At 40.8% G+C, this 13197-nt stretch overlaps 2 protein-coding genes across 11 annotated transcripts in view; one reads left to right on the top strand and one right to left on the bottom strand.

The window, feature by feature from the left end:
* LOC139276186 (protein downstream neighbor of son homolog) overlaps positions 1-7325 on the top strand; it is a 44053-nt gene extending 36728 nt beyond the window's left edge. The window contains exon 10 of the mRNA XM_070893787.1: positions 4029-7325. Within this exon, the coding sequence (XP_070749888.1) occupies positions 4029-4166 (138 nt within the window). The 3' untranslated portion in view covers positions 4167-7325. The remainder of the gene's footprint in view (positions 1-4028) is intronic.
* LOC139276185 (protein SON) overlaps positions 6304-13197 on the bottom strand; it is a 53878-nt gene continuing 46984 nt past the window's right edge. For 2 of the 10 annotated variants that reach the window (XM_070893781.1, XM_070893783.1), the window contains one exon: positions 10387-10670. Coding sequence is in view for 6 of the 10 variants with exons in the window: in XM_070893783.1 (XP_070749884.1) it covers positions 10645-10670 (26 nt within the window). In the remaining 4 variants the exon portion in view is untranslated. Of the gene's footprint in view, positions 7190-7317; positions 7752-8339; positions 8456-9385; positions 9455-10386; positions 10671-13197 lie in introns of those variants that run through there. The other 8 variants (XM_070893782.1, XM_070893776.1, XM_070893777.1 and 5 more) reach the window with 8 other exon arrangements.

The raw sequence follows: 13197 nt of genomic DNA, 5'->3' as shown, positions 1-13197 counted from the left end.
GTACCCCTGATGAGTTCTAAATTCAGTGGCCTTACTGCCCTTGCCATTTTTGTGCAGTAATTACGATGCTACATGTCCTCAGTCAAAATTGTATGCATCCATGACTGTTGTTTTAAAATGATAGCCATTTAAACTATTGGATTTCCTGTCACATTGCAAACAGAGTCATGGGTGACTTGAATCTACATATAGATTGGGCTAACCAAACTAGTAGCAATACGGTGGAGGAGGATTTCCTGGAGTGTATAAGGGATGGTTTTCTAGACCAGTATGTCGAGGAACCAACTAGAGAGCTGGCTATCCTAGACTGGGTGTTGTGTAATGAGAGAGGATTAATTAGCAATCTTGTTGTGCGAGGCCTCTTGGGGAAGAGTAACCATAATATGGTAAATTCTTCATTTAAGATGGAGAGTGACACAGTTAATTCTGAGACTAGGGTCAAACTTAAGGAAAGGTAACTTCGATGGTATGTGACGTGAATTGGCTAGGATAGACTGGCGAATGATATTTAAAGGGTTGACGGTGAATAGGCAATGACAGACATTTAAAGATCACATGGATGAACTTCAACAATTGTACATCCCTGTCTGGCGTAAAAATAAAATGGGGAAGGTGGCTCAACTGTGACTTACAAGGGAAATTAGGGATAGTGTTAAATCCAAGGAAGAGGCATATAAATTGGCCAGAAAAAGCAGCAAACCTGAGGACTGGGAGAAATTTAGAATTCAGCAGAGGAGGACAAAGGGTTTAATTAGGAGGGGGAAAATAGAGTTTGAGAGGAAGCTTGCAGGGAAATAAAAACTGACTGCAAAAGCTTCTATAGACATGTGAAGAGAAGACAAATGTAGGTCCCTTGCAGTCAGAATCAGGTGAATTTATAATGGGGAACAAAGAAATGGCAGGCCAATTGAACAAATATTTTGGTTCTGTCTTTACTAGGGAAGACACAAATAACGTTCCGGAAATACTAGGGGACCGAGGGTCTAGCGAGAAGGAGGAACTGAAGGAAATCCTTATTAATCAGGAAATTGTGTTATGGAAATTGATGGGATTGAAGGCCGATAAATCCCCAGGAGTCTGCATCCCAGAGTACTTAAGGAAGTGGCCCTAGAAATAGTGGATGCATTGGTTGTCATTTTCCAACATTTTATAGACTCTGGAACAATTCCTACAGATTGGAGGGTAGCTATAATGTAACCCCACTTTTTAAAAAAAGGAGGGAGAAAACGGAATTATAGACCAGTTAGCCTGACATCGGTAGTGGGGAAGGTGTTGGAATCACTTATTAAAGATGTAATAGCAGCACATTTGGAAAGCAGTGACGGGATCGGTCCAAGTCAGCATGGATTTATGAAAGGAAAATCATGCTTGACAAATCTTCTAGAATTTTTTGAGGATGTAACTAGTAGCGTGGACAAGGGAGAACCAGTGGATGTGGTGTATTTGGACTTTCAAAAGTCTTTTGACAAGGTCCCGCACAAGAGATTAAAGCACATGGTATTGCTGATAATGTATTGACGTGGATAGAGAACTGGTTGGCAGACGGGAAGCAAAGAGTAGGAATTAGTCTGATGAACCTTTGCTGCACTCCCTCAATAGCAAGAATGTCCTTCCACAGATTAGATGATCAGAATGGCAGGCAGTGACTAGTGGGGTACCGCAGGGTTCAGTGCTGGGACCCCAGCTATTTACAATATACATTAATGATTTGGACAAAGGAATTGAATGTAATATTTCCAAGTTTGCAGATGACACTAAGCTGGGTGGCAGGGTGAGCTGTGAGGAGGAAGCTGAGAGATTGCAGGGTGACTTGGACAGGTTAGGTGAGTGGGCAAATGCATGGCAGATGCAGTACAATGTGGATAAATGTGAGGTTATCCACTTTGGTGGCAAAAACAGGAAGGCAGAATATTATCTGAATGATGACCGATTAAGAAAAGGGGAGGTGCAACAAGACCTGGGTGTCATGGTACATCAGTCATTGAAGGTAGGTATGCAGGTACAGCAGGCGGTGATGAAGGCAAATGGCATGTTGGCCATCATAGTGAGAGGATTTGAGTATAGCAGCATGGAGGTCTTTACTGCAGTTGTACAGGGCCTTCGTGAGGCCACACCTTGAATATTGTGTTCAGTTTTGGTCTCCTAATCTGTGGAAGGACATTCTTGCTATTGAGGGAGTGCAGCAAAGGTTCACCAGACTAATTCCCGGGATGGCAGGGCTTACATATGCAGAAAGACTGGATCCACTAGGCTTATATTCACTGGAATTTAGAAGAATGAGAGGGACCTCATAGAAACATATAAAATTCTGACAGGATTGGAGAGGTTAGATGCAGGAAGAATGTTCCCAATGTTGGGGAAGTCCAGAACCAGGGGCCCCAGTCTAAGGATCAGGGGTAAGTCATTTAGGACCGAGATGAGGAGAAACTTCTTCACTCAGAGAATTGTGAACCTGTGGAATGCTCTACCACAAAGTTATTGAGGCCAGTTCGTTAGATATATTCAAAAGGTAGTTAGATGTGGCTCTTGCGGCTAAAGGAATCAAGGGATATGAAGAGAAAGCAGGAATGGGGTACTGAAGTTGCATGATCAGCCATGATCATATTGAATGGTGGTGCAGGCTCGAAGGGCCGAATGACCTACTCCTGCACCTATTTTCTATGTATGTGCATTCTTCAAATCAAGGCTGATTAGAGTGTAGAAAATAATTTGGTGAGGCAGGACTGTGAAGATAGGGGTACGGTAGGGTAAATGTTGGTGAGAAGAGGAGGTTAAAGCAGGATTAAATGGAGGGGGGGGGGTAGAGCATAGTGGGAGACCAAAGGAGGAGAATTAGAGGTCTCCAGGCTGGGGGGAGGAGAAAGAATTAAGCATCACTGAGTTGTGGGCTAAAGGAAATGGCTTGCACTATTGGAACTAGTAACACCAGTACTTAAAAGAGGAGGATGGGGATGTGCAGAGGGAATCGGACATGGGAAGAGGAAGGGGGAAGAGAATGAAGACACTCTGGGTGGGGGGAGAAGGGCAAAGAGGACAGGGTAGTTGAAAATGAAAATAGTGAAACTGAGAAAAATTCATTCAATGAAGATAGGTGATCCATGAATTTAAAGCAGCCTTGCACAGAGTTGGCAATGTTGAGGATAAATTAATTAAATAAACTGGAGAGCAAGTTGACAAAATTAAAGGTGCTGCTTCAATAAATCGAAACAGCCTCTTAAAAATTAACATTAATTAATGAAGTCTCAGGCTTCAGTCAACAAAATTAAAAATCGGAGCTTCAATTGGGTAAATTAATTGACGATCAAGGCTGTTTGAGAGGGGCATGGGGAGAAACAGCACCAACAACTTGCATTTATATGGCATCTTCAATGTAGAAAAACATCCCAAGGCACTTCACAGGAACATATCACAGCTATGGGAGGGGGGAGAGGGGGGGTGGTGTGGTGGCAGCAGCGAGCAAAAGGGCCACATACTGGAACACCAAGGCGGGTGCGAAATGCTGCATTAAGTGGGAGGCTTCAGGCTTGGTCAGGTACCGACCGGGTGGAGGAAGAGTTGAGCTAGCAGCAGCAGAAGGTAGAATGGCCCAGGGTCCGAAGCAGCCATTTAATAAATGCTGAGGCAAAATAGCCACAATATTGCTGCTAATCAGAAGGAGCTGGCAAGTGGCGTGGGCAAAACAGAAAAACATGATTTCTGCAGACCCTGAGATTAGTACAATAGTAGATGTATTTACTTATATTTAGCAAGATGCCTGCCATTCTCTGGGAATGCATGCGTACAATGCTACCCTGCCGTGAATGTTGCAGTTATAATCGAGGTAAAAGGACTTCTGTTCAGTTAATTGACAGTCAGGTGGTATAGAGAACACCAAGTAAAGGTACAATGTCATTACCCTGTACAATGTTAAGACCATTTACTGTGTTTAATATGCTAGAGAACACACCAGCAAGTGTTGTCAATTCTTTGCTATTCATGTGCTGTAATAGAACTAATTAGAATGTTTTAATCCCTTTTCATTTTAACAGGACCGGTTTTCAGATGAGCTGTGTAATAGTGGTCTTCACCCAGAAACACTGAATCAACTGATACAGCAGCCAACCTTTGGAAAATCCTCTATGAAGCATCTGGAAATGAATGACTACAAATATACCTGGAAATTGTGAACTCTACTTGCAATTTAAGTGGAAGCTGTGATTCCTTTTAAAATGAAATAGTTCTGTCACTAGTCACCTTTGTTTTAGGTGTTGAGCGGTATGCAGTTGTGATGCTGGAGAAAACTACAGCCGGTTTGCATCTGTGAAAGCTGACTAAAGCAATGAAGGACCAACAAACATTAAGTGACCACATCCCCGTCCTATTAATTATTAATGTAGTACTGTACATTAGTATTAGCGATATCAAATTAGATTTTATTTTTAATACATATGATAAATGCATTTCATATTTTTAATAATGTGGAACTTGGAAGCTGGGTTGTCAAGGGCTCTGCTGTTTGAAAAGTCTCCATTAGTTTTCATTGCAAGGATGCCTAGTGAGATTTCCCATTACCTTTTTTTACTGGTAGGTCTTAGTGTCAGAAAATTATCACACTGCTCTGTCTCTGTTTTCTCTGGAAATGGTGTGCTATTAACAGGCAGGATAATGAAAACTACTCTCTCTTTATAAGAGGCAGGGTGGTTGAATGACAAAAAATGTATTTTATTTGTCTTTTGTTTTTAAATAGGTTAAATCTGTATTATCAATATCAGACTTGTGTCCAGAATCTCTCAAAATTGCCATTGTTTTATCTCGGTTGTAAACAGTTATGCAGATAGCCTTTAAGTTCACTGGTGTTAAATGTTCAGCTGTTGGAGATAATTTGATGAATTTTATCAAGTTATTCGATATGGAAAAGTGATCGAAATGTAATTTTGTTTCATACCCATGTCTAGCTGTGCGAAATATAGCCTGATATCTGTTTGCATGGGATCCTGCAGAGGGCTGTTTTATTCAACTTTCATTTTCATCTGTTGGGTGTGTAAAACATCAGTCTAGTCAAATAATAGACTCCAAGAGAAAATGCAATTTCTAGATCATCAACCCTATTGTTTACTGGGATATGATTCTGCTCCGATTCAATGCGTTAAAGACAATGTTCAGAGTGCTTATACATCAATGGGATCCAATGTACCTTGTAGACAATGTTTCTGCTAAGTTCCGCAGCAGTTTGGAGGTCTCAGGCAGGCCGCTCACCGGCTTTTCAATGGAAATAACCGCGCATGCATGAAAATTTGAATGGGCCACGCAGCCAGTTAAAAGGCCAAGCATGGGGAAAAAACTACAGGTAACATTATTCTTTAGTTTTCTATTCACCATGCCACATCACTGGTTGGGAATGGATAGAACTCCACAAGAAGCTTATGGCTGTACCATTAGAGCCCATCTGGATTTCTAACAGTTTCCTGAGAAAAGCCACAAGAACCACTCTATTTTCTTTTTAAACAGTTAACCTGGTTTTATCTCTTTTGGTGTATTTTATCTGTAAATAAATGTGAGTAGTTTTAGCCTGTTATATAAAATATGGTGTTTGCAGCTGTCTGAAGTGACAGAGAATGTAGTCGGCATATTTTCCAGTAGGCACTTTACTGTGATGAGGGTTAAGTATTTGACCTGACCTGTTAACCAAAATATGGCACATGAGATGATGACTCATTTCAATTTGCAGAAAACTGCAATCTGCTTATGGATTCAGTCATCGTCATTTACACGAGGCAAATGTTGGTGGAGGGTGATTCTAAATCTCAAATAGAAAAAAAGGTAGGAGACAAATATTAAGAAGTCTATTTAGTTTAGTTTTTATTTATTCGAGCAGCCTACAGCCAAGTGTAAAATACTGGACTTAAATATTTTATGAAGAAGTACTATTTCAGTAAGAGCAAGTAGGTTTTAGTTGAGAGCCAGTTATTAACCTAACAATTAAGAGACTTTGTTAAATGCACTTTTTGGAGACCCTGCCTGCTCAACATCATTTTAAAGTACCTAATTGTTTATAAAGTATTAAATTTACTATTAAAACATTGTTCTAGTTATTTTTAAACTGTACAACAAGTTCTAGCCATTTTCTCAAACCTGCTTTCCAAATGAGCGTCTGCTACTTATTTCCAATCTGGCTGAACTGATGCTTTGAATTTCATTGTTTTGGGGGTCAAACTCCCATTGTGACCAGCAGCTGAGGCAAGAGTTGGTGGACTTTTTTGGAGGGTTATGTTTGCCACCCTTGAGGTCGTCCTTAAAACTACAATTAGTTGATAGCAATAATATGATTCTATAATTAAAGTTTAATAAGTTACATCTTCAAAATTGGACTTCGAGCTACAGACCCTATCTTAGATGGTCACGATTAAGGGAATCAAGGCACATAATTGAAATTAAGATACAGATCAGCAATGATCTCATTGTCCCTGTTCCAGAAAATGGTGTAAATGTTGTTTTCCCCACAGTTTTTGTAGTTCTTCCTCGGACTTTACAGCAGGCTAGCAGGAGAACCCTTGTGAAAATTCAACCCCCAGACTACCCAAACGCTCCAGCTTCTCATCAAGCAGAACGTGAATTCTAAACAATGCCATCCATTTTACATAAAATAATACTGCAGGAATATTTGAAATTCACAAGTAGCTGTAATGAAGATATTTTATGGAAAAATATTTGTTTGCAATCCCACAATGCGATGATCACACTCATCACATAAGTTCTACATAATATCCATGAGCTAGGCATCATTTACAAAGTTGCTTAACAATTCATGAAAACAATCATTTTATTTTTAATGGGTTAATGTATCTATTTTTGATCCAAATTTAGTCTGACTTGACACAAAGCATTTAATATACAAACTAAACAGACTACTAAATAATTACTTTAAAAAAAAACATTTCACAGCCAATAGCTAAGTTAAAACATCTTTATTTACACAATTACTAAACAATCTATAAAGAATTCAATGGCAGGTACTGGAAAGTAATTTACATAGCGTCATCTGAGGCAGTCTTAAAACCTGTGGTGGAAGCATCACTATCCTTTGGAACAAGTCCCATGGCCTGTAGGGCAATAGTGGCAGCTGAGGCCTTAGCATGCTTCTTGTTCGGACTAGCGAGGTTGGGCTTGTACTCTGTACCATTGATCATCACCTATCACAGAAATGTGTGTACTGTAAATTAGATATTGAAAGTCTGAAAATGAACTGATCAATTTGCAGTATTATTTTTGATCCAAATTTAGTCTGACTTTTGATGCAAAGCATTTATAATACAAACACTAACCAGACTATTAAATAACTAAGATTGCTCTTTGTAAAATGCTTATTTTTTTGCAATAATGCAGTTGTCTACACTTAGTGGGGCAGCAGTGGCTTAGTTTAATTCTACTATGAACCCTGAACAATGAATACAAAGGGTGGTATAATCTGCAAGTGTGTAGCCACATCAATGCATCATATCCCATGGGGCAGATAAATAAATGCATCAGGTTTCTGGCCAGAAGACTGTTAATGGAAATGGCTATATATATTTTTCAGGAGGACAATTCTGAATCTCATTTCCCTATTTTCCCTATTCCCAATTTATTATACAAATTTGCTTTACAAACTGAGTCCAGTCGTCCTGCTATAAACAATTCAAAGCTTTGCTTACAGTTTATTCATTGCTCCCTCGGGTAACGTGTCTAGTTTTACATTGCTTCATCCTTGCAAAGCATCCTTACAGGCACATATGCTATTAGGAAGAAAATCTCAATTTTATTTCTGTTCTCCTGCACTGTTACAAAGTTAGGAAACAAATGAGATCTTTGTTTGCAATGAGTTAAAATGTAACTTTTTTTTAATCCAAAATTGATGTATCCTCTACATAACATTGTTAAGCTCATGTTATTGGGAGAGAATCACAGAAGCAATGCCTCCTTACAGTGCTCCAGGAAATGCAATTCTCATCATCAGCTTAGAATTTCACCTTTAGTATTGAAGTTATCATGTTCAGTTTTGCTCAGCCTTTTTTCAACATTTCCATGTGTTCTGCTGCTTATTGCTTAACTTCTCTGGCTGAACTCACCATGCCCACAAGGTGCATGAGAGTTCTGAAGCTTAAAGTCAAAATGGTTTAAAGGCATACTGATTCCAAGATTCTCCATATTGGTAACCTTGACTTATCCTAATGTTAGGTAGCAGATGCTTTAAACCTAGTGCTTTTTCCACAGGCATCTATTTGCATCTTTTCAAAGCACTGATTTGGTTTGTAAAAATAAGAAATGTTAACACTATTCAGACAGCCTGAGATGTAGATGATTTTAGCATTCAATTTTCTCACCTTAAATAAAAAATGTTTGCGATGATCAGGGCCACTGTCATGTACCATCAAAAAATCAGGTGGTGGCCATTTTCTCTTGTTACAAATTTCCATTAAAGCAGAAACAGGATGCTTTCCTGAAGAGTGTATAAACAGAAAAGAATGGCATTTAATCATCACAAAATGGACCAATCAAAATATAACTCTTTCAAATTAAAGCATCAGTTAATTTAAATTCCAAAGACTGTCTGCACCTAATTCAGGTTCTGAGCCTTTCAGAAAATTGCGGTCGGAGGCTTCCTTCGACCAGAAACATTTTTACTGAAAATATCTGGAGGAACGTAGGATTGCGCTCTGAGGCCTAGTTGTGCAGTCCAGCGTACGGGAACATGTCTTCCAGGATCGTATGCGTATCCTGGGATCAAGTGGACCTGGATCACCAATCACAATGTAGTATTCTCATTCATAGTAATGGGAGCTCCGAGCTCCCATTACTATCGATGAGAATACCCCTAAAATCAAAAACACAAACATAAATTTTTAAAATCACTTTTTTTTCAATGAATAGAAATTGCATTAAATTAAATGTTTGTGTTAAATAAATTTATCTTCATAGGTAGTAGGGTTTTTAATAGAAAAATTAGTCACATTTAATTTTTCTATGTTTTGACGTAAGCGTTTGAAGGACATTCGCTGGATAAATAGCCCAAATCTCCGCCTGCGAAAGTCCTTCTCCTGCAGATGCGCGCGATGTGCCAAAAGAAATTGACAGATTGCAAAAGCCAGTTCTTGGCGCCAAGAACTGGCATTTGCAAGGCCTCTGGGTGCGTGCGCACCCGGAGAGGCCGCAATTTTCGGCCCATCAAGTATTGGAGTAATTATTATGGGGAAATATTTCAGTACTTTTCAAAAAGCAGTTTTAAAAAAAAATAATTCCCAATAAAATTATAGGTTTTTATATTTCACTATATCTATGGGATGTGGTATCCCTGTTTAAGAAAGTACTAACTAAATTAGGTCGCAAAATATCAAGATTTCATGATTACATTGTACACATGAATTCATACCTGATAGATCCTTCATTATGGGGAGGTTTCCAGATTTCTTCTGCGTTTTCTCACCTTCTGCTACAAGGCCTAAAATATTGGCACAAATATTGGCCGTTAATTTGTAAGAGAAATTAACTACACTTACTCTGTTATAAACCTAACTCTCGACACTACTCATTTTCAAAAGATAACCAGATACTGGAATATTAAGTTGATTTTAATACCCTTTTCACTGGTTAGATGATGGAAAACATTTTAATATCAGCAAATCAATGTGGTATTGAACAGAGAAAGAATTAGGAAAGAAGTTTGTAAGAGTTGTGCTCAGATAGTAAAGTGTTTTCCTTCCCTTGTCACTGAAAGGGAAACATAGAAAATAGGTGCAGGAGTAGGCCATTCGGCCCTTCAAGCCTGCACCATCATTCAATATGATCATGGCTGATCATGCAACTTCAGTACCCCACTCCTGCTTTCTCTCCATACCCCTTGATCCCTTTAGCCGTAAGGGTCACATCTAACTCTTTTGAACATATCTAATGAACTGGCCTCAACAACTTTCTGTGGTAGAGAATTCCACAGGTTCACAATTCTCTGAGTGAAGTAGTTTCTTCTCATCTCAGTCCTAAATGGCTTACCCCTTATCCTTAAACTGTGACCACTGGTTCTGGACTTCCCCAACATCGGGAACAGCAAGTGGCACTGACTGAGTGCTTGTATTTGAGGATCTCAGTAGGTGACTTGAGAAGGGTGGATTAGGGCCAAGATTATACCAGTGGATACTGAGGTAGCGCACATGTAAAATGGGCAGTAAAGCACAACTGGATTGCAGGTAATTAGTGGAATTTGAGAGCTGATTGCAAGGTAAGCTCTTTGTTCAGCAAAGAAAATGTTTTTGACAGACTGATGTGATCATCTAGGTAAAAATGTTGCAATGCGGATTCCGCTCACTAAGGGGCACCACGTGGACATGATCTTCACCGTGCGGCAGATACGAGAGAAATGCAGGGAACAGCACCAACCTTTGTACATGGCCGCCTTTGACCTCACAAATGCCTTCGACACTGTCAACCATGAGGGATTATGGAGTGGCCTCAGATTCGGCTGCCCTTAAAAGTTTGTCGCCATCCTCCGCCTGCTCCATGATGACATGCAAGCCATGATCCTGACCAACGGATTCAGCACACACCCATTCCACGTTCGGACCGGGGTCAAGCAAGGCTGTGCCATCGCACCAATGCTCTTCTCGATCTTCCTTGCTGCAATGCTCCACCTCTCCCTCAGAAAACACCCCGCTGGAATGGAGCTAAATTACAGGAAAAACGGGAATCTGTTCAACCTCCGCCGCCTCCAGGCCAGATCCAAGGTTGTCCCATCCTGCATCATCAAATTACACTACGCAGACGGCGCTTGCGTCTGCGCACACTCGGAGGCTGAACTCCAAGCCATTGTCAACACCTTCACAGAGGCTTACGAGAGCATAGGCCTTACACTAAACATGCGTAACACAAAGGTCCTCTACCAACCTGACCCTGCCACACAGCACTGCCCCCGGTTACCAAAATTCACGACAAGGCCTTGGACAACATGGACCAGTTTCCATACCTCGGGAGCCCACTGTCAAGAAGGGCCAACATCGACGACTAGGTCCAACACCGTCTTCAGTGTGCCAGCGCAGCCTTCGGTCGCCTGAGGAAGAGTGTGTTTGAAGATCAGGACCTCAAACCCGGCACCAAGCTCATGGTGTCATGGTTCATCAGTCACTAAAAGTGGGCATGCAGGTACAGCAGGCAGTGAAGAAGGCAAATGGTATGTTGGCCTTCATATTTAGGTGATTTGAATGCAGGAGCAGGGAGAACATAAGAATATAAGAATTAGGAACAGGAGTAGGCCATCTAGCCCCTTGAGCCTGCTCCGCCATTCAAAAAGATCATGGCTGATCTGGCCATGGACTCAGCTCCACTTACCCGCCCGCTCCCCATAACCCTTAATTCCCTAATTGGTTAAAAATCTATCTATCTGTGATTTGAATACATTCAATGAGCTAGCCTCAACTACTTCCTTGGGCAGAGAATTCCACAGATTCACAACCCTCTGGGAGAAGAAATTCCTTCTCGACTCAGATTTAAATTGGCTCCCCCGTATTTTGAGGCTGTGCCCCCTAGTTCTAGTCTCCCTGACCAGTGGAAACAACCTCTCTGCCTCTATCTTGTCTATCCCTTTCATTATTTTAAATGTTTCTAAAAGATCAGCCCTCATCCTTCTGAACTCCAACGAGTAAAGACCCAATCTACTCAATTTATCATCATAAGGTAACCCCCTCATCTCCGGAATCAGCCTAGTGAATCGTCTCTGTACCCCCTTCAAGGCTAGTATATCCTTCCTTAAGTAAGGTGACCAAAACTGCACACGGTACTCCAGATGCGGCCTCACCAATACCCTGTACAGTTGCAGCAGGACCTTCCTGCTTTTGTACTCCATCCCTGTCGCAATGAAGGCCAATCCATTCACCTTCCTGATCACCTGCAAACTAACTTTTTGGGATTCATGCACAAGGACCCCCAGGTCCCTCTGCACCGCAGCATGTTGTAATTTCTCCACATTCAAATAATATTCCCTTTTACTGTTTTTTTTCCCAAGGTGGATGACCTCACATTTTCCGACATTGTATTCCATCTGCCAAACCTTAGCCCATTCGCTAAATCCTATCGAAATCTCTTTGCAGCCTCTCTGTGTCCTCGACACAACCCGCTTTCCCACTAATCTTTGTGTCATCTGCAAATTTTCTTCCACTACACACTATCCCCTCCTCCAGGTCATCTATGTATATTGTAAACAGTTGTGGTCCCAGCACAGATCCCTGTGGCACACCACTAACCACCGATTTCCAACCCGAAAAGGACCCATTTATCCGTTTCTGTTAGCCAGCCAATTCTCTATCCATGCTAATACATTTCTTCTGACTCCGCGTACCTTTATCTTCTGCCGTAACCTTTTGTGTGGCACCTTATCGAATGCCTTTTGGAAATCTAAATACACCACATCCATCGGGTACACCTCTATCCACCATGCTCGTTATATCCTCAAAGAATTCCAGTAAATTAGTTAAACATGATTTCCCCTTCATGAATCCATGTTGCGTCTGCTTGATTGCACTATTCCTATCTAGATGTCCTGCTATTTCTTCCTTAATGATAGCTTCAAGCATTTACCCCACTACAGATGTTAAACTAACTGGCCTATAGTTACCTGCCTTTTGTCTGCCCCCTTTTTTAAACAGAGGCATTACATTAGCTGCTTTCCAATCCGCTGGTACCTCCCCAGAGTCCAGAGAATTTTGGTAGATTATAACGAATGCATCTGCTATAACTTCCACCATCTCTTAATACCCTGGGATGCATTTCATCAGGACCAGAGGACTTGTCTACCTTGAGTCCCATTAGCCTGTCCAGCACTACCCCCCTAGTGATAGAGATTGTCTCATGGTCCTCCCTTCCCACATTCCCGTGACCAGCAATTTTTGGCATGGTTTTTGTGTCTTCCACTGTGAAGACTGAAGCAAAATAATTGTTTACGGTCTCAGCCATTTCCACATTTCCCATTATTAAATCCCCCTTCTCATCTTCTAAGGGACCAACATTTACTTTAGTCACTCTCTTCCGTTTTATGTATCGGTAAAAGCTTTTACTATCTGTTTTTATGTTTTGCGCAAGTTTACTTTTGTAATCTATCTTTCCTTTCTTTATTGCTTTCTTAGTCATTCTTTGCTGTCATTTAAAATTTTCCCAATCTTCTAGTTTCCCACTAACCTTGGCCACCTTATACGCATTGGT

Source organism: Pristiophorus japonicus, chromosome 11, assembly GCF_044704955.1.
Source record: "Pristiophorus japonicus isolate sPriJap1 chromosome 11, sPriJap1.hap1, whole genome shotgun sequence".
NCBI lineage: Eukaryota > Metazoa > Chordata > Chondrichthyes > Pristiophoridae > Pristiophorus > Pristiophorus japonicus.
This window is presented reverse-complemented; position numbering and strand designations above follow the sequence as displayed.